General features: G+C 30.7%; 2 protein-coding genes across 2 annotated transcripts; both read right to left on the reverse strand.

Annotated features, from left to right (window-relative positions):
• Window positions 1-3,578: 3,578 nt before the first annotated feature.
• Window positions 3,579-7,879, reverse strand: LOC109806442 (LRR receptor-like serine/threonine-protein kinase IOS1). Its single transcript, XM_029272981.2, has 13 exons — window positions 7,762-7,879; window positions 7,134-7,665; window positions 6,573-7,051; window positions 6,332-6,470; window positions 6,174-6,245; window positions 5,907-5,978; window positions 5,757-5,825; window positions 5,149-5,309; window positions 4,796-5,043; window positions 4,584-4,710; window positions 4,376-4,444; window positions 4,115-4,304; window positions 3,579-3,987 (listed from the first exon to the last, which is right to left on the reverse strand). Exons 1-13 carry the CDS (start codon window positions 7,841-7,843, stop codon window positions 3,579-3,581), a joined length of 2,649 nt encoding a protein of 882 aa, XP_029128814.2. The 5' UTR covers window positions 7,844-7,879.
• Window positions 7,880-17,501: 9,622 nt separating this feature from the next.
• On the reverse strand, window positions 17,502-22,762 carry LOC109806395 (LRR receptor-like serine/threonine-protein kinase IOS1). Its single transcript, XM_029272926.2, has 13 exons — window positions 22,266-22,762; window positions 21,632-22,172; window positions 21,070-21,548; window positions 20,830-20,968; window positions 20,673-20,744; window positions 20,416-20,487; window positions 20,272-20,340; window positions 19,474-19,634; window positions 19,122-19,369; window positions 18,905-19,031; window positions 18,648-18,716; window positions 18,387-18,576; window positions 17,502-18,259 (listed from the first exon to the last, which is right to left on the reverse strand). Exons 1-13 carry the CDS (start codon window positions 22,345-22,347, stop codon window positions 17,851-17,853), a joined length of 2,658 nt encoding a protein of 885 aa, XP_029128759.2. The 5' UTR covers window positions 22,348-22,762; the 3' UTR covers window positions 17,502-17,850.
• Window positions 22,763-26,131: the final 3,369 nt, after the last annotated feature.

Here is a 26,131-nt window from a genome sequence, read left to right on the forward strand (position 1 = left end):
GTGGATCATATGTCCCATGGTATATTGATCTTTCAAGATTTTAGTCAACAAGTTAATTAAAAATCAGTTAAAATACAATTTTACTTCTTATAGGGAGGTGTATTGAATTAAGATTTTGAAAGATAATTTTAATGTGAAAAAGTCTTGTGGATTTTAATAGATTTTAAAATATTTTGTAGGATTATTTTAAAAAATTTAAAACTTGCATTTTAATCAAGACTTTGTAATTCAAATTTTAATAGATTTTAATAAATTTTGATAGATTTAAATTATAAGGTTTTAAAGGATTTTATGGATTTCATAGGAAAACATGGATTTGTAATACTACAAGATTTAATAAAAAAATATATAACATAAATAATAGAGAAAAGTAAAACCAACACAATTTTTCTATCTTTTCACAAATAATTACCTGTATCTTTTGAGAAATAATTGGCTTTTATGTCTTTCTAATTAATATTTTTTACGTATCTAAAGTTATATTAGTTCTCAATGCATTGACATATTTTCTTTTATGCACTTGAGTTTGAATAAAATGATTAAAATTATAGTCTTCGTTAACTAGTAGCATTGAAGATGAAGATTTATCCATTAATTTAATTGAAAATTTATCAAAACAATATTCTTTGCAAAGAAAATTATGTAGCACTACATGCTAATACATGTTCAGCTTGTATCTTAGATAGAAATAGAGACTTTGATTTAAAAATTGTGAAATATGATTTGAAAATACTAAATATTCTTTCAATTTCATCACTTAAGGATGCATGACGTAAATTAAAAACTTTATTTTCATTTTAAGGGTTATTACCATGACTCGTAAAGTTTTTTTAATATATGTTTCAAAATTTTATATTTCAATATTAAATTTTATTAAAAATAAATAGTTAAATTTTAATAATTTAAAAATGTTAACAATAAATAATATTTAATAACAAAAATTATTTTAAATATTTAATTATAAAAAATAAATATTAGTAAATTATACATCAATTGATAGATAAAACAGATAGAAGAAAAAGAGATAAATGAAATAGATGAATAAAAAAAGATAGAGAAAAAAGAGAGAGAAAGAGAAAGATAAGCAAAAAAGGCAGAGAGTGAAAAAAATATGAGACCAAGAATAAGAGATAAATGTGAGATAAATAAAAAAAAAAAAATAAGATAGAGAAGGAAAAAAAGAGATAAAGAAGAATAGCGAGAGAGAAGAGAAAAAAAAAAGAATATGAGAAAGAAACAATAAAAGCAAGAGATTTAAGACAAAGAGAAAATAAAAATAGTAGAAATAAAAATGAAAAAAATCATATAAAATTTTAAAGATTTTGGTGAAATTATTTGACGAGTGAGTTACATATAAATTATATTAAAAAGTCTTTCAAAATCTATTATTCAAAATAATTCATTGAATTCTTCATATTTTTGAATACCAACATATTTTTTTAAGTAAAAAAGTCTTAATTAAATATAATAAAATTTTGATGAACTCTTAAAAAAATCTTATTATCTTAATTGAATACTACCATATTTTGATAGACTCTTAAAAAAAATTTAATTCAATATCACATAACTTTTTTTATATTAAAAAAAGTCTTGATTTAATATTACAAATAAAATAATCTTTTAAAAATCCATTGAAATTCTTATCTAATACATTCATAGTTTTACTTTAACTTTTATAGTTTAAAATATACATTTAGTTCCTATAGTATAAGATAATTTTTTTCAATCCATATGCTTACCATTTTAAATCTTTTAGGTCTTTGTCTTTAATTTCTTTGTAAAACTATCTATTTTATTTTGAAGTGATCGAAGTTTTTAACTTTGTATTTTTTTTTATATAAAAGTTATTTTGGTAAAGTTATCATAAATTTCATCTCTTCATAGTCATTATCTTTTTTTTTTTCCCCTTCTTTTATCTTCCCTTGCAACACATATGGTTGAAACACTCATTGTTTAAATTTTTACAAAAAAAGGCATGAGTTTCCAAAGAAATTAAAGACAGAGACTCAAATTTTTTTTTTTTTAAAAGTACATACATAAATTTAAAATGTCTATCTTATACTTTATTAATTAAAAAATATAAAAATTAAAAATATATAATTTAATTTATTGAGACTAAAAAGTAAATTAAGAAAAATTATATTTTAACCTTAAAAATCTAATTCATCATTCAACACTATATTGGTTCTTTAAAGAATTTATTGAGAAATTAAAGCTTTAAAAATTGAATTGATTACTGATGTAAATATGAATGTTAGTGTGGGAAGGTAACATCCTATGGGCTATGGCGGGGATTTCTTACGTATCACTAACAGTTGGATGCAGAACATCTCTCCACTACATGGCTTCGTCTTCACAGACGAAAAAGGAATAAATTCTTAAACCCCTTTCCTTCTATGCTGTCGCGTGGTGACTCGGGAAGCAAGTCGTGGTGTGTGGGAGAGCAAGTGGGGGAGGAAGTAATATGGTAACGATTAATTTATGATTCTCTGTTTTTTTTTTCCCTTTCTTTTCCTTTCTCTATTTTTTCAACTGTTATGACGCATTAATCCGTTCATGTGATATTTTGGTTTATGTGATCTAAAATGATAAATTGTTTGGATCCTGGAAAAGTCATGAAGCGAGAATCAATGCATTGTGAAATTTGGATAAATATTCTCCTCCCTATTGCTGGTCGGTCATGGGCTGAGAGAGAGTATTCAGAATTTCAGATTGTATTATTATTATTATTTTTTTTTTCTTCTTTCATTGGGTAAATAATTGAGTCAATTCTGGAAATGACATGGGCACCAAATTCAGGAATGCAACTGTTAGTCTAGTAAATGTTAAATATGAATCCCAAACCTACTAGAAGCTAGCTAGGCAAGCTATGAATGCACATGGTGTGTCATTAAATATAATACCTCAGTTTACAACTTAGTTTTGGAGATCCTTTTAAATGAGTTTACTGACTAGGTTGGATATGATCACTGCTTTTACCCTCGGAGGTCTGAAAGGACAATACGAATTTTGCTTATAAAAAGAATTATCAATGTAGTATTTATTTTGGAGGCATCATTTGAGATTATATATGGAAAGCGTTGTAGACCACCAATTAGTAGGTTTGAAGTTGGAGAATTTAGACCTATGCTGTGAGTCCATATTTGATTCAGGAGGGGCTAATCTATATATAAAATGTAGATATTGCCTCATGAGTATATGATATTTCACTTGTCTCTTGATTAAAATCTTTTAAGAAGCAAGTCCTTTTACAAACAATATATATTTTTAAAATATGAAGTTACATTCATTCAAATATGAACGCAAAGTAAAAACACCAATAATAAATAATTCTACATCGAAATTCATTCCTAATTATTTTCTTCTATTTGCACACTCCATTTTAATCACCAATCCTAAAAACAGTCACATGGAGGACATTTATAACACTTAAACAAGTATCACTCAAAACAACATGCAAATTAAAGGGTCTATTCACAACTAGTGTGGTGTCACTTTCACTTGTGTGGCTTGATCTCATTCTGGCATTGCAAGAGGAAAACCACTCTTGAGTATAGTCATCTTATCTTGGGCAATGTTTACCTAGCCTGGGGAATAAATTCAGTATTCAGATTCACGGTGACAGGTTTAATTGAATCTCTAGTATCGGCACTGCTGTATTTAGTCCGAGCTAATTCCATTGCTAAAGACTCCTTCAGTTCGGTGACTATCTCACTTATGATTGGCCTGTTGTTGGGATTTGGAGACACAGAGGCCATTGCTATTTCTACTACTTTCCAGACTGAGTTACTATCAAACTCTCCATCTAACCTTGAGTCAACAATGGCCTTGATATCACCTTTCGCAACCAAGGATTTAACCCATTCACTTATATGAGTTTTTTCTTGATTTTTTGTTATCACTGGTTTACTTGTGATTATCTCCAAAAGAACAACACCGAAGCTATAAACATCACTCTTCTCTGTTAATCTATTGGTTGTGTAGTACCTGCAAGACAAAGAATATAACTCAATTTATTTTGTCAGAATTTGTGGATATAAACATCCACATAGATTTACTATATTTTACATCAAAATGATGGATAGGAATAGGACAATATAATTGAAGTACTCACTCAGGGTCGAGATAACCCGGAGTACCGGCAATAACAGTTGACACATGAGTTCCCCATTCAGATGGGATAATTTTGGATAGACCAAAATCAGATAACTTTGCTTGAAAGTGTTCATTCAACAAGATGTTTGTAGATTTTATGTCCCTGTGGAATATAGGAGGCTTGCAACCATTTTGCAGGTACTCCAATCCTGAGGCCAAAAATATATTGAGAGAGGAAAGGAGGAGTTAATAAAAGACGGTAATAAATGTACTTTCTGACCTGAGGCTGCATCCACTGCAATACGAAGTCTGTCTTCCCAGCTGAAAAATTTTGTTTTGCTGCGTTTACCTGCAGAATCATGTTATATAACTTTTTGTAAGTGTTGTTTTTTGTTGACTAATACAATTGTCAAATAAGGCGGTTGGGAAATACAAAACTCGTTTGGAAATTTATTTAACAATAAATTAATTTTATATGGGAAACTAACCAGAAAGATGTTCTTGTAAGTTTCCATTAGCCATGTACTCATATATGAGACCCTTATTGGTTCCTTCATTACAATAACCAATAAGGGAGGTCAAATTTTTGTGATGAACTCTCATTAGAAGTTTAACCTGTAAATAAATTCACAACCATGTTTAACCATAATATATTTTTTGCTGATCTAAAAAACCTAGTGTAAGGTGATTAAACAAGTACCTCTGCTTGAAATTGTTGATAACCATGAACAGCTGAAGGGGAAAGCATTTTCACTGCAACAGGAGTGTCATCGATATAGCCTAGATAAACTGTTCCAAATCCTCCTTTACCAACAATTGTGTTGAAATTGTTGGTGATTTTAAGGACATCAGAGTATGAATATATTTGTTTTTTTAATTGCAGTAATGAATCGTCTTGTTCTGTGTATTGTGGTGAGATCTGACTTTGATGCTTTTCTTCCATCAAAGCTGTTTGATATCATACAATTGTTTTGAAAACTCTCAGGTTACGATTGAATATTTATAGCAAATTATAGATTAAAATTACGAATCTTTTTTTTATTGTATCATTACCTTTTGATTTTCTCCTTTTATTAAGGGTCCACAAAATTGCCAAGACCACTAGAAGAATCAGAACCCCACTAATTGATGCTACTAATGGCATAACAATGTTCTTTTTGTCGTCCTTGGCATTGCATTGATCAGATTCACATAGATATGGATTTTGGCCCACACTAACATGGAATTCACAGAAGATTTATGTTTTAAGTCTCAGTAAACCTTACAAGTCATTGATATTTTCAAAAGATGCTAAGAATCATTTTGTTTGTGCCTAGATATTCAGTGGATCAACAACTGTCTATGGCAAAGCATAGGCGATATCATTATTATTTAACATGTGAACTAACTTAAAGAGTTATGGATTCAAATCTTCTTGTGATATGTCACGGGAATCAAGGTCCACAGACTCCACACAGATGAAAATGGTGTATAATTTGGTGTAATGCATGATCCGATGAATTAAAAAAAAATCAAAATAGCAAGTGTGATTAAGAAGATAACTGCAAAATATTGAACAGAGATAAAGAAGGTTTATGTAGAAAACTAAAATAAAACCAATTGATAATCGTCACCATAAATAACGATATTATGAATTTGAGAATTTCCAATAAGATCCATACCTTAGTGAGATTGGACCTTCCTTAAGTGCAGGTGGAATTGAACCAGAGAGGTTATTCTTCTCCAGGTTTCTGCCGAAACACTGAAACTATAAATTCCTTTTCTATCTTTGATATAACATACTTGCTCTAGTAACTGACGACATAACTTACAAGATCTTCAAGTGTTGTAATTGAGACAGAAAATCGGGAATTTCGCCGTTTAAGCTATTGTTTGATAAATCCCTGTAAAACATATAACTTGCCCCTTTTAAGTGTTTAAACGTTGACACACGTACCAAAAGACATTTTGACAGTTAAGTACATACCAGAAAGAATAAAAAGATTTAAGATTAGAAGTTTTTTCTGATTTCATTATTAATTGGACCAGGTGAATCAAAAAAAAAAATACAAAAAAACAAAAAAAAAAAAAAAACTCACAACTTCTCCAACATGGTGAGCTTTGAGATAGAAGGGTCTATCTTTCCTGACAATCCACTTGAAGATAAATCCCTGTTTTGCTCAACAACCAATAGTTATATATGTTATAATTCCAGTTTTATAAAAGCAATAATTTTAATTTCAGAAGCATTACTCACAAAGTTGTGATTCTTGGGGACTCATTTCCGGGATAAGTGCAATTCAAACCATGCCACAAGTAGGCTACAGGGGCACATGGATCACCTTGCCAATCTCTTGTCACCCCATAAACTGACTTGATGGTGGTAATTGCATCAACTATTTATTCAAAGCAAACAAAAAGGTAAAAAGGTGGCTAAGATCATATACAATTGTGTAAACCAATGAAATGGTATGACAAATCATATTTTGGTGGATTACCATCTCCTTGGAGAGTATCTGCTTGCTGGAAGTCTTTTACTCTATAAATTTCAATGGCACTGATGATAGGAGGCAGGGTTGAGCTTTTGGTCCTCTCGAAGGAATATTTAATTTCTTTTCCACTGATAGCTGACTGGCTGTATATAGTGAATGCACTAAGGTACGGTGGAGAAAAATTTCGATACCATGGCTTTCCGTTCTCTGTGATTGTGAATTTTCTTGTCTGATTCTTTGCTAACTCTTCAAACTCGGTGAAGTGCATGTAAACATAGAATTGCTCAGTTTCAGCTAGTGGCTCCCAGCTTATTACCAATGGAGCACTACCATTTGCTGGTGTAACTGCGGTGCTCAAGACCACAGCTGGCGGTTGGTAATCGTTCTGGATTATAGACATAGCTGGAATCAAAGTATTTAGTTGTGTCCAATCTTGCTTGAAGTCACAGGTACCCCAGAAACGATCATACACATCATACTTGTACCTGTGAGAAAATGAACGTATCCAATAGAATCAATCAATTTATTTAATTAAAAGGTTTAATCCTAAAGTATGAGTTCGTTCACCTGTAGGAGCTGTTTGAACCTAAATCGCACCGCCAGTAACGTTGCAGTGATCCAAATTCAGTGACGTATGTATCATTTTGCAAAGTCCTCAATTCTATGGCTGATATAAATGGTGTCCCATCGCCTGTGTCAACCAGACATATTTGTACATAATCAAGTGAAGGTACATATATGATCTCCCTGGCTAGGTAAACGGATGCATTGTATATAGTTATTGTATCCCATCGGTTAGGCCCAAGAAGAAGATCAAACTCTGGTAACATCTTTAGGCCATCATAATTTCCATACAAGAAACTAGCCCGAATCAGATAAGTAGAGCCTCTTGTGATGTTTATTTTGTAGCAGTTCCTTTTTCCTTCCGGGAAGCTTCTCACAGTCCACAGTTGTCGATAATAGTGACTTTTGAGTTCAGATGCTATTGACTTACTCACACCAGTATTTATGAAATTTGCATCTGAAATATAATTTATGTCTGTATAGGACTCAGTATAGTTCACATATGCAGGACCTCCGCAATCTATGCTGATGAATCCTAAAACATGAAAATACATATATATGCATGTGACTTGAGGCTTCAGACAGTTTTATTAAATAATGATATAATGAAGTTAATGTTTTGTTATCAAACCTGATTGGTCCTGAGCATGAATCAGAACAGCAAGAACTAGAACTCCTAGAAAACCAACAAGGAAACAACTCCACATTCCCATTTCTTATCACCTTCTGCCTTCTTGCTTTGAAGTAGAATGTGACTAATATGAGATTGCCTTGTTCTGACTTATATACTAGAAAAGGGTTTGTGATTTGGCGACGTGGTCAATTTTCAACATGGAGGTAAGTCTAATTATTGCATTTCTATAATTTTTAGTCCCTTTCCATTTTAGTCAAATTATTCATTGTTGCTTGCAGCTAGCGCAGTACGGCAGTACGTAGGTACATCCGCTTTGCGTAATTTAGAAATTCATGTCATGTTCATCACTTGTCACTCATGCACTTGCATCATAAAAATAATACTACATAATTCACTGGTCGATTAATGTAAGTGGAAATAAAATGGATGCATCTTAACAAATATTAAATTGACAAGAAAATGTCTATGTATCTGTTGGAAATATAGAAGGCTTATGAACTCCGGTCGGTGTTTAATGACATGATCCAACGTTGAATGCCTTATTATAATCCCATTTGCTGAGAGAAGACTACTAATAGTGCCAATACAGGATTTCAAGATCGTCATGCACTCGTGCCATTATTATACATGTCTCACATTGCATGTTGTCTCGCCCCGCAAATTTAAGGATATAAACGTACAACCTATAAAAGAATCTAACACTCAATGCACAAATCCATCTTGAAGAGTCAGACAAATGGCATCTTAGTGGGCATTTGATTTCAGGTCGAAATACGGCTATTTTGATTTTAGGTAAATATTTGCTTGGTTTTTTGGATCTAAAATTGATTTTGGTTTAAATAATAGCTTGTGTTGGGTAAAAAAAATTATACTAAATTATACTACCAACTTACTTTAAGAACAAAAAATTTTAAATATAAATTTCATTGCTTCAAAATTAATTTTAACTAAAATAATACTTAATCCTAAATAGAGTTACACCTTCTTATTATACAAAAGAAAATATAATAAAGACTAAAGAATATCTTTAGTCCTTAATCTTATATTACTAAAACCTATTTTAGTCATTTATAATTCAAAAAAATTATTTTGGTGCTTTAACTTTTAAATTTGAAAGTGTTGCCCTTCCAAAACATAGATTTTTTTTTCTTATTTATTTTAAAGCGTGGTATTAAAATATTTTCTAAATAAATGGAGATGTGCAACTTATTTCATTAAATTCACATATATAAAAATTAAAAATAATAACACAAAATATCTTATAATTTTGTTATAGGATACACACTCTAATAACATATTCTAATAAGTGGTAAAAAAATGAAGCACATAATAATATAATTTTTAAACATAATATGTAAAATAAAATATTTTAAAAAAATTAATAGAATTGCATCACAATTAATTTGTGTATGTTTTTGCTGAGAGATGATAATCTCTAAATTTAATCTTATTCTCCTTGAAATTAGTCATATATATATAACTATACGCATGTATATATACATATACATAAAAACTTAAAAGATAAATTTGAAGTCGAAGTCATATAATATACAAAGTGATGGAGAAAAAAATTTACTTTAAAAATAATATAGAAGTGATTTAAGCTTTTCTTATACTTTATTAAATAAAAAAAAATATTTTATCAAAAAAAATACTTTAGAAGAAAAATAAAATAGAAATGACAATAATTCTACTTATGTTGAAGTAATATTAGTTTTGTATCTGGTTTTCTGATTACTGAACTTGTTTGATTGTTAGATGACATTTTATGGTCCTAGTTTTGTAATGGTGGTAGACATTATAATCTGGTGATTACCTTTTGTATGGATTACGTTGAATTTTGTTTAGGTGACTTTGTATTTTGTAATGGGTTGGGGTACCCCTTGTACTTCTCTTAATTTATTTTGCTTATAAAAAAAAATGTTGAAGTAATATTTTGTCAAAAAAAATAATCTCTTTAAAAAACAATTATCATGATAAAGAGATTAAATGTAAAAATTATAAAATTTATTAAGATTACATTACATAATTTAAAGAAATCACATCTAAAATTAATAAATCAATTAATAAAATGGTATACTTTAACATATTCTTTAAATATCTCTAATTTAAATAATTATTTATATATCCTTTAAATATTATTAATTTAAATAGTCATTTATTTATTATCGTTTTTAGTATAATAAATCAGGCCCTTTCTAATTCCGTGGCTTTTAAGACACGGTGCAGTGAAAAATGCCATGGAATCATAACAACTAGCTTTTATTTATTATTATATGAATATATTTTGTCATATACAAAGGAAAAAGGATTACATCACATTCTGTGTAAATTAGAGCTGTCACATATTGTAAAATGGATGAAATATAGAAGAATCCAATTAATTAGAGCTATCACATTCATTACAAATTAGGAATATATATTTGTCTTCGTCATATTCTCTGCTTACTAAGTCCAAAGGATGTCGATTGTCTAACCAAAAAAAGTCTTAAAAGATGTCAATTCCAAATACACACCAAAGATATAAAAGTAGGTAAATTCTCTGAAAGACCACTTTCACAAGTGGTCCATGGGTGCATCATCATTTTTTACCCTTAGATGCATCTAAACTAGTAGACCATAATACACCTTACCACACTGGATCTAAATTTCCAAATTTTTTACTGAATTTTTTTTAAATTATCCACAAAAAAAAGAACACGTGTTAACTGACGCAGCTGCTACTGACTCTCGGAACGGGCCGTTCTGAAATCAGAAAGGGCCGTTCCAAATGAACAAATAACACATAAATATTGGACCAGAACGGGCCGTTCCACATGAAAAAAAAAACACATGACGAAAGGAACGGAACGGCCCGTTCCAAAATCAGAACGACCTGTTCTGAATTCAAACATGACACATCAATAATTAAAGCAGAACGGGCCGTTCTGCAATCGGAACGGCCCGTTCTAACTACAAATTTGTCCATGAATTTTATTAAGCAAAATAATATATTTTTTCCATTCTACTAAATTACATCTATACCCTAAACCCTAAACCTAAAAAATCTTATACTAAGGTCCATAATACAAGACCAAACAATATAAACTCTTATACTACCAAATATATAAGAAAGGTGGTCATCCATGTAATAAGACCAAACATTATAAACTCATATACTACCAAATATATGAGAAAGGTGGTCATCCATGTAAAACCAAAGTAAAGAGAACCTTAGGTCCACCAAACCCATTGGGCTCACTAAGCTTAGAAGTAAACAAAAGCCCAAAGGCCCATAAAGCCCAAAACTAGGCCCAATAAACTTAAAACCCAAAAAGTCTTATACTAAGGCTCATAATACAAGACCAAACATTGTAAACTCCTATACTACTAAATATATGAGAAAGGTGGTCATCCATGTAAAGCCCAAGTAAAGAGAACCTTAGGCCTACCAAACCCATTGGGCTCACTAAGATCATAAGTAAACAAAAGCCCAAAGGCCCATAAAGCCCAAAACTAGGCCCAATAAGCTTAAAACCCAAAAAGTCTTATACTAAGGCCCATAATACAAGACAAAATATTATAAACTCCTATACTACCAAATATATGAGAAAGGTGGTCATCCATGTAAAGCCCAAGTAAAGAGAACCTTAGGCCCACCAAACCCATTGGGCCCACTAAGCTCAGAAGTAAACAAAAGCCCAAAAGCCCACAAAGTCCAAAACTAGGCCCAATAAGCTTAAAACCCAAAAAGCCTTATACTAAGGCCCATAATACAAGACCAAACATTATAAACTCCTATACTACCAAATATATGAGAAAGGTGGTCATCCATGTAAAGTCAAAGTAAAGAGAACCTTAGGCCCACCAAACCCATTGGGCTCACTAAGCTTAGAAGTAAACAAAAGCCCAAAGGCCCATAAAGCCCAAAACTAGGCCCAATAAACTTAAAACCCAAAAAGTCTTATACTAAGGCTCATAATACAAGACCAAACATTGTAAACTCCTATACTACCAAATATATGAGAAAGGTGGTCATCCATGTAAAGCCCAAGTAAAGAGAACCTTAGGCCTACCAAACCCATTGGGCTCACTAAGATCATAAGTAAACAAAAGTCCAAAGGCCCATGAAGTCCAAAACTAGGCCCAATAAGCTTAAAACCCAAAAAGTCTTATACTAAGGCTCATAATACAAGACCAAACATTGTAAACTCCTATACTACCAAATATATGAGAAAGGTGGTCATCCATGTAAAGCCCAAGTGAAGAGAATCTTAGGCCTACCAAACCCATTGGGCTCACTAAGCTCATAAGTAAACAAAAGCCCAAAGGCCCATAAAGCCCAAAACTAGGCCCAATAAGCTTAAAACCCAAAAAATCTTATACTAAGGCCCATAATACAAGACCAAACAATATAAACTCCTATACTACCAAATATATGAGAAAGGTGGTCATCCATGTAAAGCCCAAGTAAAGAGAACCTTAGGCCCACCAAATCCATTGGGCTCACTAAGCTTAGAAGCAAAAAAAGCCCAAAGGCCCATGAATTCCAAAACTAGGCCCATGAAGTCCAAAACTAGGCCCAATAAGCTTAAAACCCAAAAAGTCTTATATTAAGGCCCATAATACAAGACCAAACAATATAAATTCTTATACTACCAAATATATGAGAAAGGTGGTCATCCATGTAAAGCCCAAGTAAAGAGAATCATAGGCCCACCAAACCCATTGGGCTCACTAAACTCAAAAGCAAACAAAAGCCCAAAGGCCCATGAAGTCCAAAACTAGGCCCAATAAGCTTAAAATCCAAAAAGTCTTATACTAATGCCCATAATATAAGACCAAACAATATAAACTTCTATACTACCAAATATATAAGAAAGGTGGTCATCATAGTAAAGCCCAAGTAAAGAGAACCTTAGGCCCACTAAATCCATTGGGCTCACTAAGCTCAAAAGCAATCAAAAGTCTAAAGGCCCATGAAGCCCAAAACTAGGCCCAATAAGCTTAAAACTCAAAAAGTCTTATACTAAGGCCCATAATACAAGACCAAAACAAAAAGCCCAAAGGCCCATGAAGTCCAAAACTAGGTTAGTGAGCCCAATGGATTTGATGGGCCTAAGGTTCTCTTTACTTGGGCTTTACTAGGATGACCACCTTTCTCATATATTTGGTAGTATAGAAGTTTATATTGTCTAGTCTTGTATTATGGGCATTAGTATAAGACTTTTTGGATTTTAAGCTTATTGGGTCTAGTTTTGGACTTCATGGGCCTTTGGGCTTTTATTTGCTTTTGAGCTTAGTGAACCCAATGGGTTTGGTGGGCCTAGGATTCTCTTTACTTGGACTTTACATGGATGACCACCTTTCTCATATATTTGGTAGTATAGGAATTTATATTGTTTGGTCTTGTATTATGGGCCTTAATATATGACTTTTTAGGTTTTAAGCTTATTGGGCCTAGTTTTGGACTTCATGGGCCTTTGGGCTTTTTTTTTTGCTTCTGAGCTTAGTGAGCCCAATGGATTTGGTGGGCCTACGGTTCTCTTTACTTTGGCTTTACATGGATGATCACCTTTCTCATATATTTGGTATTATAGAAGTTTATATTGTTTGGTCTTGTATTATGGGCCTTAGTATAAGACTTTTTGGGTTTTAAGCTTATTGGGCCTAGTTTTGGGCTTCATGGGCCTTTGGACTTTTGATTGCTTTTGAGCTTAGTGAGCCTAATGGGTTTGGTGCGCCTAGGATTCTTTTTACTTGGCTTTACATGGATGATCACCTTTCTCATATATTTGGTATTATAGGAGTTTATATTGTTTGGTCTTGTATTATGGGCCTTAGTATAAGACTTTTTGGGTTTTAAGCTTATTGGGCCTAGTTTTGGGCTTCATGGGCCTTTGGACTTTTGATCGCTTTTGAGCTTAGTGAGCCTAATGGTTTTGGTGGGCCTAGGATTCTCTTTACTTGGCTTTACATGGATGACCATCTTTCTCATATATTTGGTAGTATATGAATTTATATTGTTTGGTCTTGTATTATGAGCCTTAATATAAGACTTTTTGAGTTTTAAGTTTATTGGGCCTAGTTTTGAACTTCATGGATGACCACCTTTCTCATATTTTTGATAGTATAGGAGTTTATAGTGTTTGGTCTTATATTATGGGCCTTAGTATAAGAATTTTTGGGTTTAGGGTTTAGGGTTTAGCTGTAATTTAGTAGAATGAAAAAAAAATATTATTTTGCTTAAAAAAATTCGTATGACAAATTTGTAGTTAGAACGGCCCGTTCCGAAATCAGAACGGCCCGTTCTGGTTTAATTACTTATGTGTTATTTTTGATTTCGGAACTGACCGTTCTGATTTCAGAACGGCCCGTTCTGATTTCGGAACAGGCCGTTCTGATCCTTTTGGTCATGTGTTTGTTTTTCATCTGGAACGGCCCGTTCTGATCCAATATTCATGTGTATATTTTTCATTTGGAACGGCCCGTTCTGATTTCAGAACGGCCCGTTCCGAAACTGAAAAGCAGCTATATCCATACGTCGTAACACGTGTTTGTTTTTGCGTAGTTGAAAAAAAAATTTATTTCAATAAAAAATTCAAAATTTTTGATCCTGTGTGTGAAGGTGTATAATATATTATCACTAATCTAAACCATTCATTATTTTTTATATTATATCTAAGGTCATCCTAAATCCTAAACATGCAGTACGGATGGACCACTTCCTAAACTTTCCCATCAGAGACTTCACCATAAAAGTAAACCTGCTATCTAAATCATCAGATTAATCTATCAAGATTTTAGTCAACTAGTTTATTAAAATTATAATTCATCATTCAACACTACATTAGTTCTTTAAAGAGTTTCTTGTCAAACTAAACGTTTAAAATTACCCAAGTATTGTAACAAAATTTTAATCCTTTTGTGTCATATACATTAATCCTGTATATAATTAAATATAAATATGGCCTTTACCTCAAATTTGGGCTAACTTCGTGCACTCTCCTCCACACGACCCACAACTGAAGAAAAAAAAAACATATATATATATATATATATATATATATATATATATATATATATATATATATATATATATATATATATATATATATATATATATATATATATATACACAAAAGTCTCACTTTTAAAATTTAAAATCATATTACATCAATTCTAATCTTAATCAATGTAAAAACTCCCTTTTACATTGATTCTACTTTGAACGGACGTAAAAAAATGTTTTACATTGATTATTTCAAAGTTGATATAAAATAATTATTTTAAATTAATTACAAAAATTGTTACCGTGTGATGTATTACATCAGTTCTATATAGTTTGTTTCACTAGTATTAGTAGACACAAGTTTTGGAAAATTAATGTTATGATTCGTATAATTTTGAATTATTAATTTAAAAGCTTGATCGATGTAAAATAATAAGAGGATTCAAAATTGTCGGTATGTGAACGTGTTGAATTTTGTTTTTCCGTTTGCAAAAAATAATTAATAATATTTTTTAATAATGAAAATATTAATTTTTTTAAAATATTAAAATTAATGTTATGAAAATTGAATACATGAGAAATGCAAGGAGCAAAATAATCCTTAAATTCTATATTTTTGGAAGAAAAATTACAATTATAAAATTTTAGTTCGTTTTAAAATCTTGAAAAAATAGAGGAAGTATATGTGAAAGGGATGGTACTTTAAAAAAAAAATTGAACGTTGAAGGTAAAATGATAGGAAGAGATGCATGTGAACGGGTGAGTGTTTGGAAAGAAAAAAAAAGTTAAACCTTAAAGGTAAAGAAATTAATGAATAAAAACATTAAAAGTATTTTTGGAGAAAAAAGTATTATAGTGATGTATTGTTAATGATATATGCACCTCCTTTATTTTATAAGTATACATTTTTTTAAAAAAAATCTTAAAAATATTCTTAAATTTTTTTATTCTCTAATTTTTTAATTTTACATTTCTAATTTTCAATATAGTACTTTTTTCTTTTTCACACACATCCTTTCTTCTTCCTTTCGATTTTCACATGTATTCATTTATCTTCCTCTTATTTTGCATCTATTATAGTAAGTAGTTTCTCCTATTTTCAATTTCCAAGTGCATCTAAGTCGTAGAATTGGTGTGTGATGGTCTTGTAGGCACATGTTTTAAATTTAGGCATATTAAAAATATGAAACATGTGTTTTTTTTAACATTTTTTTTTCACACTTTTAGAAGTCTCAACATTAAATTTAGTATTCTGAAAAACACTCTCCAGAACATTAATTTCAATATATCGGAAAGTATTTTTTAGAAGACTAAATTTCTTATTCCGAAAAGTACTTTATGAATCTAGAAAGTACTTTTTAGTCAGAAAATATTTTTTGGGAGTGTATTGTTTTATATAATTCTAAAAAGTTTTTTTTTATAAAATAGTAAATTTAGTATTACGAGAAATATTTTCTAAAAGTATGTAAAAAAAACACAATTCTAAAATAAACTTTCCGAAACACTAATTTCACTATTCTTAAAAATACTTTTTGGAACACTAAAAAATTAATGCTTTGAGAAAGTGTTTTTTGTAATTCTAAATTTAATATTGTGTTTTCTAGAAGTTTAAAAGGAGAGGAAGTGTTTGAAGAAAAAATACAAGTTTGAGTTGACACCTTTGACACTTTCGAAAAAGTTGTACCTACTTACAATATCGTCATGCACTAGTTTTACATTTTAGGTATGTGTGAAAAAACAGATAATATTGTTAAAAACTAAAAAAGAGGAAGAAGGGAATAATATAAAAATTAAAAGAATTAAAATTATTTACTAAAATAGGTGAAGAGTAAGTGAGAAATGCATATAAAAACTAAAAGGAGGAAAGAGGGAGATGTATGAAAAAGAAGGAGAAAATGCTAAATTAAAAAAATTAAAAAAATTTAAGAACAGGTGATTTTGGGTGGGAGTGCGAGCAAGTAGGTGATTTTGGAAATATCAATATGGAGAGGAAGTTAAGAATTAATGTGGTAACGATTAATATGTGATTGATTGTGATTTTTTTTTTTTTTTTGCTCTCCTTTTATTTTCCACCTCTGTTATGTTGCATTAATCGGTTTATGTGAGATTACTTGTTTGATCTGTGGAAAAGTCATGAAGCGAGCATGGATGCATTGTAAAATTTGGAAAAATTATCTCCTCCCTTTTGCTCGTCGGTCATGGACTGAGAGGGAGTATTCAGATTTTTTTTATTTTTCTTTCATTGGGTAAATAATTGAGTAAATTCTGAACCAAATTCAGGAGTGAATTGAAATTGGTAATCATTTCCCAAAACAGACCGTGTGTGGTGTGTGGGTTCAACATTTTGTATAGTGAATCTCAAACCTGAAGCTAGTTAGGCAAGCTACGAATTCACACTCATAATGCACAAAAGCACTACACATATTTTGGAACATATATGTCACGCTTGTGTACTAGTCTACTAGACCTTGGAGGAAGTTGGGGCCAGTACTTGCTCCGGATGGAGTTTGATTATCAATGTAGTATTTAGATGGCATCACATGAGGTCTGATATGGAAGGCATTGTAGACCACCCGTTTGAAGTTGGTGTATTTAGACCTGTGACTCCATATTTGATTCAGGAGAGGCTAGTCTAAATATTAAATGTAGATATTGCCTCTTAAGCAATGAGCATATGAAATTGCACTCGTCTCTTGCTTAAATCTTTTCAAGAAGCAAGTCTTTTTATAATGACATTCAGTGTAAATGAAGTTACAAACTATATATTTATTCATTCAAATATGAATGCAAAGTAAAACCTCCAATAATAAATAATTATACATTGATATTCATTCCTAATTATTTATTTTTCTTCTATTTGCACACTCCATTTCAATCACCAATCCTTATCAGAGTCACATGGAGGACAATTATAACACTCAAACAAGTATCACTCAGAAAACATACATGCAAATTATTCACAACTAGTATGGTGCCACTTTCACTTGTGTGGCTTGATCTCATTCTGGCATTGCAAAAGGAAAACCACCCACCCTTGTCATCTACGTCTTCAAAACACTCTCTATGAGTATAGTCATCTTATATTGGGCAATAGTTTACCTGGCCTGAGGAATAAATTCGGTATTCAGAGTCCTGGTGACCGCTTTAATTGAATCTCTAGTATCAGCAATGCTATACGTAGTCCGAGCTAATTCCATTGCTAAAGACTCCTTCAGTTCAGTCACTATCACACTTATGATTGGCCTTCTGTTGGGATTTGGAGACACACAGGACGTTGCTATTTCTACTACTTTCCAAACTGAGTTACTATCGAAGTCTCCGTCTAACCTTGAGTCAACAATGGCCTTGATATCACCTTTCGCAATCAACGAGCTAACCCATTGACTTATATGAGTCTTTTCTTGATTCTTTGTTATCACTGGTTTACTTGTGATTATCTCCAAAAGAACAACACCGAAGCTATAAACATCGCTCTTCTCTGTTAATCTATTGGTTATGTAGTACCTGCAAGACAAAGAATGTAACTCAATGTATTTTGTCAGAATTTGTGGACATAAACATAAACATAGAATCACTATATTTTCAACAAAAATGATGGATAGGAATAGGAAAATATAATTGAAGTACTCACTCAGGGTCGAGATAACCGGGAGTACCAGCAATAACAGTCGACACATGAGTTCCCCCTTCTGTTGGGATAATTTTGGATAGACCAAAATCAGATAACTTTGCTTGAAAGTGTTCATTCAACAAGATGTTTGTAGATTTTATGTCCCTGTGGAATATAGGAGGCTTGCAACCATTTTGCAGATACTCCAATCCTGAGGCCAAAAATATATTGAGAGAGGAAAGGAGGAGTTAATAAAAGACGGTAATAAGTGTACTTTCTGACCTGAGGCCGCATCCACTGCTATACGAAGTCTGTCCTCCCAGCTCAAGAATTTTGTTTCGTTGCATTTACCTGCAGAATCAAGTTCTATGACTTACTTCTATACATTTTTTTTTGTTGACTAAAAGATAATCATACGAGTCATACAGTTGCCAAGTAAGGAAATATCCAATATCCACGGTTTCGGAATACAAAACTTGTTTGGAAATTTATTGGAAATTTTCTTTTAACAATAAATTAATTTTATATGAGAAACTAACCAGAAAGATGTTCTTGTAAGTTTCCATTAGCCATGTACTCATATATGAGACCTTTATTGGTTCCTTCATTACAATAACCAATAAGGGAGGTCAAATTTTTGTGATGAACTCTCATCAGAAGTTTAACCTGTAAATAAAATCACAACCATGTTTAACCATATTAATATATTCTTTTTTCTGATCATAAAATCCTAGTGCAAGGTGATTAAACAAATACCTCTGTTTGAAATTGTTGATAACCATGAACAGCTGAAGGGGAAAGCATTTTCACTGCAACAGGAGTTTCATCGATATAACCCAGATAAACTGTTCCAAACCCTCCTTTACCAACAATTGTATTGAAATTGCTGGTGATTTTCAGGACATCAGAGTATGAATATATTTGCTTTTTGAATTGCAGTAATGAATCATCTTGTTCTGTGTTTTGTGGTGAGATCTGATATTGATTCTTTTCTACCGTCAAAGCTGTTAAATATCGTACAATAGTTTTGAAAACTAACAGGTTACAATTGAGTGTGTATAGTAAATTATCAATTAAAATTACGAATCTTTTATGATTGTAGCATTACCTTTTGATTTTCTCCTTTTATTTAGAGTCCACAAAATTGCCACGGTTACTAGAAGAATCAAGACCCCACTAATTGACGCTACTAAGGGCGTAACAATGTTCTTTTTATCGTCCTTGGCATTGCATTGACCAGATTCACATAGATATGGATTTTGGCCCACACTAACATGCAAATCACAGATTTATGTTTGTAATCTCAGTAATCCTTACAAGTCATTGATAATTTCTAAAGATACTTCAATTCATTTTTCTTGTGCTGAGATATTCAATGGATCTATGGGCAAAGCATAGGCGACATCATCATTATTTAACATGTGAACTAATTCTTGGGATACAAACAAATCCCACATCGATAAAATAAGAGAAAAAATAACAACTTATAAAGTACATACATACTCCAATGAAGGAGAGACCTTTTGAGTAATGACCAAAAATAAAATTGTGAGGGATTAAGCTACGGACAATATCTCATCATTATGAAATATGATTGTATAATAACCTTATAAAAATATCATAAAATAACCCCATCACTAACTTAGAAGCGTTCCGGATTCAATTCTTCTTGTGATAGAATGAAGGGCTACACCGATGATGAAAGTGGTGTATAATTTGGTGTAATCCATGATCCGATAAATTAAAAACATAATAAAAATAGCAAGTGTGATTAAGAAGATAACTGCAAAATATTAGACAGAGATAAAGAAGATTTATGTAAAAGACTAAAATATAAGCATTTGATATTCATCTCCATAAATAATGATATTTTGAATTTGAGAATTTTCAATAAGATCCATACTACCTTAATGAGAGGGGACCATCCTTAAGGGCAGGAGGAATTGAACCGGAGAGGTTATTCTTCTCCAAGTTTCTGCAGAAAACACGGAAACTATTATTTCTGATCGAGTATAAATTTGTTGCTATAGTAACCGACTATGTAACTTACATGATCTTCAAGTGTTGTAATTGAGACAGAAAAGCGGGAATTTCACCGTTTAAGCTGTTGTTTGATAAATCCCTGGAAAACATATAAGTTGCCTCTTTTAAGAGTGTTTAAATCTTGACACATGTACCAAAAGACATATTGACACACAAGTACATAGCAGAAAGAATAAAAAATTTAATAATGATTTTTTTTCTGGTCTCATCATTAGTTGGACCAGGTAAAATAAGATAGTAATAGTAATAAATAAAAAAACTGACAATATCTCCAACATGGTGAGCTTTGCGATTGAAGGGTCTATCTTTCCTGACAATCCACTTGAAGATAAATTCCTGTTTTGCACAAACAAGAGTTATTATATATGTTATGATTTCAGCTTCATAAAGCTATAATATTAATTTGAGATGCATAACTTACAAAGTTGTGATTCTTGGGGAGTCATTTTCGGAATAAGTACAATTCAGACCCTCCCACAGGTAGGCTACAGGGGCGCATGGATCACCTTGCCAATTTCTTGTCACCCCATAAACCGACTTGATGGTGGTAATTTCATCAACTATTTACTCAATAAAAAACAAAAAGATAAAGGTAGCTAAAATCATATATAATAGTGTAAATCCATGAAATGATATGAGAAATCATATTTTGGTGGCTTACCATCTCCTTGGAAGGTATCTGATTGCTGGAATTCTATTACTTTGTAAATTTCAATGGCATTGATGATGGGAGGCAGGGTTGAACTTTGGGTCATCACAAAAGTATATTTAATTTCTTTCCCGCTGATAGCTGACTGGCTGTATACAGTGAATGCACTCAGGTACGGTGGAGAAAAGTTAAGATACCATGGCTTTCCATTCTCAGTGATTGTGAATTTTCTTGTCTGATTCTTTGCTAACACTTCAAACTCAGTGAAGTGCATGTAAACATAGAATTGCTCAGTTTCATCTAGTGGCTCCCAGCTTATTACCAATGGATCACTAGCATTTGCTGGTGTAACCGCGGTGCTCAGGACAATAGCTGGCGGTTGGTAATTGTTTTGCCCTAGAGAATCAGCTGGAATCGAAGTATTTAGTTGTTTCCAATCTTGCTTGAAGTCACAGGTATCCCAGCCACGATCATAAACATCGTACTTGTACCTGTGAGAAAATCAACATATCCAATAGAATCAAGTCAATCAATTTTTTAATGCAAAAGATTTAATCCAGAAGTATGATTTCACCTGTAGCCTGTGTCGGTTGTGTTTGTACCTAAATCGCACCGCCAGTAACGTTGTAGTGATCCAACTTCAGTGACATATGTGTCCTTTTTCAAAGTTCTGATTTCTATGGATGATATAAATGGTGTCCCATTGTCTGTGTCAGCCAGACAGATATGTATATAATCCAGTGAAGGTACATGTATGATCTCATAGTCTACGTCAATGGATCCATTGTATATAGTCACTGTATCCCACCTATTAGGCCCAAGAAGAAGATCAAACTCTGGTAACATGTTTTGGCCATCATAATTTCCGTACAAGAAATTAGTCCGAATCAGATAAGTAGAGCCTCTTGTGATTTTTATTTTGAAGCAGTTCCTTTTCCCTTCCGGGAAGCTTCTCACAGTCCACATCTGTCGTTGATAGCCATTTTTGAGTTCAGATACTATATTCCTGCTCACACCAGTATTTATGAAATTTGCATCTGAAATATATTTTATGCCTGTGTTGGACTCAGTATAGTTCACATCTGCAGGAGCCCCACAATCTATGCTGATGAATCCTAAAACATCAAAATGCATGTGCATGGGACTTAGGCTTCAGCTAAAGTTTTATGAAATAATGATATAATAAAGTTCATGTTTTGTTATCAAACCTGATTGGTCCTGAGCTTTAACCAGAACAGCAAGAACTAGAACTCCTTGAAAGCTAACAAGGAAACTCCTAGACATTCCCATTTCTTATCACCTTCTTGCTTTGAAGTAGAATATATATGATAAATACGAGATTGCCTTGTTGGTGTTGCAACTTATACTACAAAAGGAGTTGTGTTTTGGCGACATGGTCAATCTCAACATGGAGTTAAGTCTAACCAGTTTTTGTATTTCTTTAACACTTTGTCCCTTTCAATTTTAGTCTAATTGTTCATTCTTGCTTGCAGCTAGCGCTGTAGGAACATCCACTTGCTTATTTAGAAACTCCTGTCATGTTCATCACTTGTCACTATAAACTTCCATTATTAAAATAAGATTAAATTATATTTACGATCTTTTATTATTATTTTTTATTTCTAAAAAAGTTCATTTTAATCTTTTAGCTTTTAAGTTTAAGTAAATTTGGTCATTTTAAAACAGTAATTATTTTTTATATTTTGACATGATTTTAATTTTTTTTTTTTTTACTAATTTGATATATAAAACTTGTCCTAATAGTTTTTTTTTTTAATGTGAAAATTATTGAATCTAAAACATAATAAACATGATAAGAATTATGCGAATATGGATCTAACGTGCAACTTGAAAAATTATCATATTTTTTAATGATTGTTTGTGAGATTTATTTTTCACATTATTTTTGTTATACCTATATAGCATTTTTTGCTTTAAATATCATTTAAGTTTAATAATCTTTACGTAGGTAAATCTGAAATAAGTTTTACGTATTGAATTAGTAAAAAATTGATTTAAAATTGAAAATAATTATTATTTTAGAAGGACCAAATTATTAAGTTTTAAAAATAAAAGATTAAAATGAATTTTCAAAAAGATAAAAAATCAGAATGAGTTTTATAAATAAGATTAAGAGTCAAAAGAATAATTTAGCTTAAAAATAATACTACATTGTTAATCAATGTAAATGGAAATAAAAATGATTTAAAAACATATAAATTGTTGCATCTTAGCAAATATTAAATTAACAACTGTGTCCATGAATGTGATATGAAACTTTATATATGTTGGAAAGTTGGAAGGATTCTAATATTCGGCAGGTGCGACATTTTGAAATCTGATTTTTTTTTTGTTACACGACATCTGATCTTTAAACTAATGTAATGTAATCAGAAATATTTTAATTTAGTCTCTCAATATATATATTATTCTTGTTTTTTTATTCTATATAATTTTGTAAATTTTATCTTAGTCTCTACATAAATAGATGATAAAAACTAAAAAAAATTAAAAATAGTATATATAGAAAATAAAATGAAATATTTTTTATTATAAGAGTTCAAATGTAAAATTTATTAAACAAGAGGTTATTAAAACTTTATACAAATTATTAGTAGACTAATTTAGAAGACACAAATTTTGGAAAATTAATCTAATGTGTATAATAATTTAGAATGATTAATTTAAAATCTAATTCAATGTAAAATTATAATAGGATACCAATAAAGTGTGATATGATTCTTATCACTTAAATATGTGATCCAAAAATTAATTTTTTATTGATGTATATAAAAGGCGTTAGTTTTTGACTAAGGATAGGATATATATATATAGTTAATCATCTATACACTGTTAGTGTAAAGTTTTTTACACTGATAATCAATTATATTTTTTAAATTATTTTATTTTTATTTTATTAAATAAGCAAATAACATGACACTGTTAAAAAATATGATTGGTTACCAGTGTAAAAAAACTTTACAATGACAGTGTATAGATAATTAACTCATATATATATATAGATGGATGCATTGATGAATAAATGAATATTGATCTAACTGGTATAGTACTCATGACCCATGAGTATTAGTTACACCTTTATTAGTGTATTTATGGTTATAATATAATACACTAATAAACTACATGCAACAATATGTTAAATTTTTTAAAGGTATAACTATGTTAAGAATTGCATTTACTATAATAAATCAGGAACTTTCAAATTTCCTAGTTATTAAGCATATGTTTGGAAAATGAGAAGTAGAGAAGAAAAGTAAGGAAGAGAAGAGAATTGGTGGAAATTAGAAAATGAGTGTTATTTGATAAAAATAAAATAAAATAAAATAGTTAATAAAAAATACTACTAATAATTATAAATAATGAATATAATTTTTATTTATTATATTTAAAATAAAAGGGTGATTATGTTATATATATATATATAAGAAATAAAAAAAATTGATTTATATTTTAAATAAATTTATTTATGAATATTATATTTATTTTAAAAATATAACTATAATAAATAAATACATGAAAAAATTTATTGTTTAAATAAATTATTTATAAAATATATTTATTTGTTTATTTAAAATATTTATTTTAAAAAAAATTATGTATAAAAAAATCAATTTCCACTATGTTTCTCTTCTATTTTTCTCACACTAAACAATTTTTATTTTTACTCTATTTTATTATACTTCCTCACACTTATCTTCTTTTCCCTTCATTTATTTCTTCTTTACTAAATACAGTGTAAGAGACATTGCAGTGGAATATGTCATGGGATTATTATAACGACTAGCTAGCTTTTATATGTTCTCATATCATATATATTGGAGGAAAAAAAAACTTCAAATCATGTTCTTCGTGTTAGGATGAACTATATAAAACAATCCAAATTCGAGCTATCACATTCATTTGAAATTAGGAGATATAATTGTCGTCTTCATCATCATATTCCCTGCTTACTAAGTCTCAAGGATGTTAATCTCAAATATATGTCAAAGATAGAAAGTAAACACCCTAGTAGATCTTAAGGTATATGCCTCAACATCATATTAATCTTTCAAGAGTTTTGTCAACAAATTATTTTATTAAAAGTCTAATTCTTTTCATCACTAGATTAGTTCTTCAAAGAGTTTATTTGCGAATAATTTAATTCACATGTTACCCAATTATTGTAAAGTAAATTTTAGTTCTCTTTATGTCATGTTCTCTAATTAAAAAATAAAATAAAATAATGAAAAAAAAATCATAAACAAAAGAATAATAAGTTGACATAAATAAACAATTTGAAATGTGTGAGCACTTTGATCCAAGTAGACAACTTAAGAGAAAATAAAAGAATACGAAAAAAGTTTTTCAAGTTTTTATATTGAATATCATGGTTTACAATATTTCATCTTAAGTTATAGTTATGCATTTGAGATGTTCTTTGTATTGTCAGGAAGCTTGATAAAAGATTGTTTCTAACATAAAAATTAAAATCAATTTTATAATTGTTATTTTTAGTAAAAAAATTATCTTTTTTATTCACGCAACGGTCTACAATATTGATGTATAGTTTACACTTCTCTTGTCGTATTATTTATTGTATGCCTCCTACTGGATGCACATGTAATCCCCACTAGGCATGGCAACGGGACGGGTTTTACGTTTTTCGCTCCTGTCTTGCAAATTTAAACCAACTCCAGTCTTATTGGGGTAAAATCTGGGTTCCCATTTCCGCTCCTGGCAAGGTTTGGGTTTCCTCGCCCTGCCCCCCTCGCCCCCTCCCCCGCTCCTATTTTTTTTTCTTTTTTTTCTTCTTTTAAATAAATATGAAAAATTTAAAATAAAATAAAATAAAAATAAAATAATATAAATTTTTACATATAAATATTTTTAATTTTAGTTTATATATATAAAAATAATTTTTAATTATATTATTAAGCGGGGCATGCGCCGGGGGCAGGTATGAGGGTGGGGGCAAGGTGGGTATTAACATCCACGTCCCCGCCCTCGCCCCCGATTTTATCAATCGGGAAAAACTTGAACCCGATAAACACAAGTTTTCTCGTCTAAATTGGGA

The sequence above is a fragment of the Cajanus cajan genome, chromosome 10, assembly GCF_000230855.2.
Source record: "Cajanus cajan strain Asha chromosome 10, NIPB_CcT2T_4, whole genome shotgun sequence".
Classification (NCBI taxonomy): domain Eukaryota; kingdom Viridiplantae; phylum Streptophyta; class Magnoliopsida; order Fabales; family Fabaceae; genus Cajanus; species Cajanus cajan.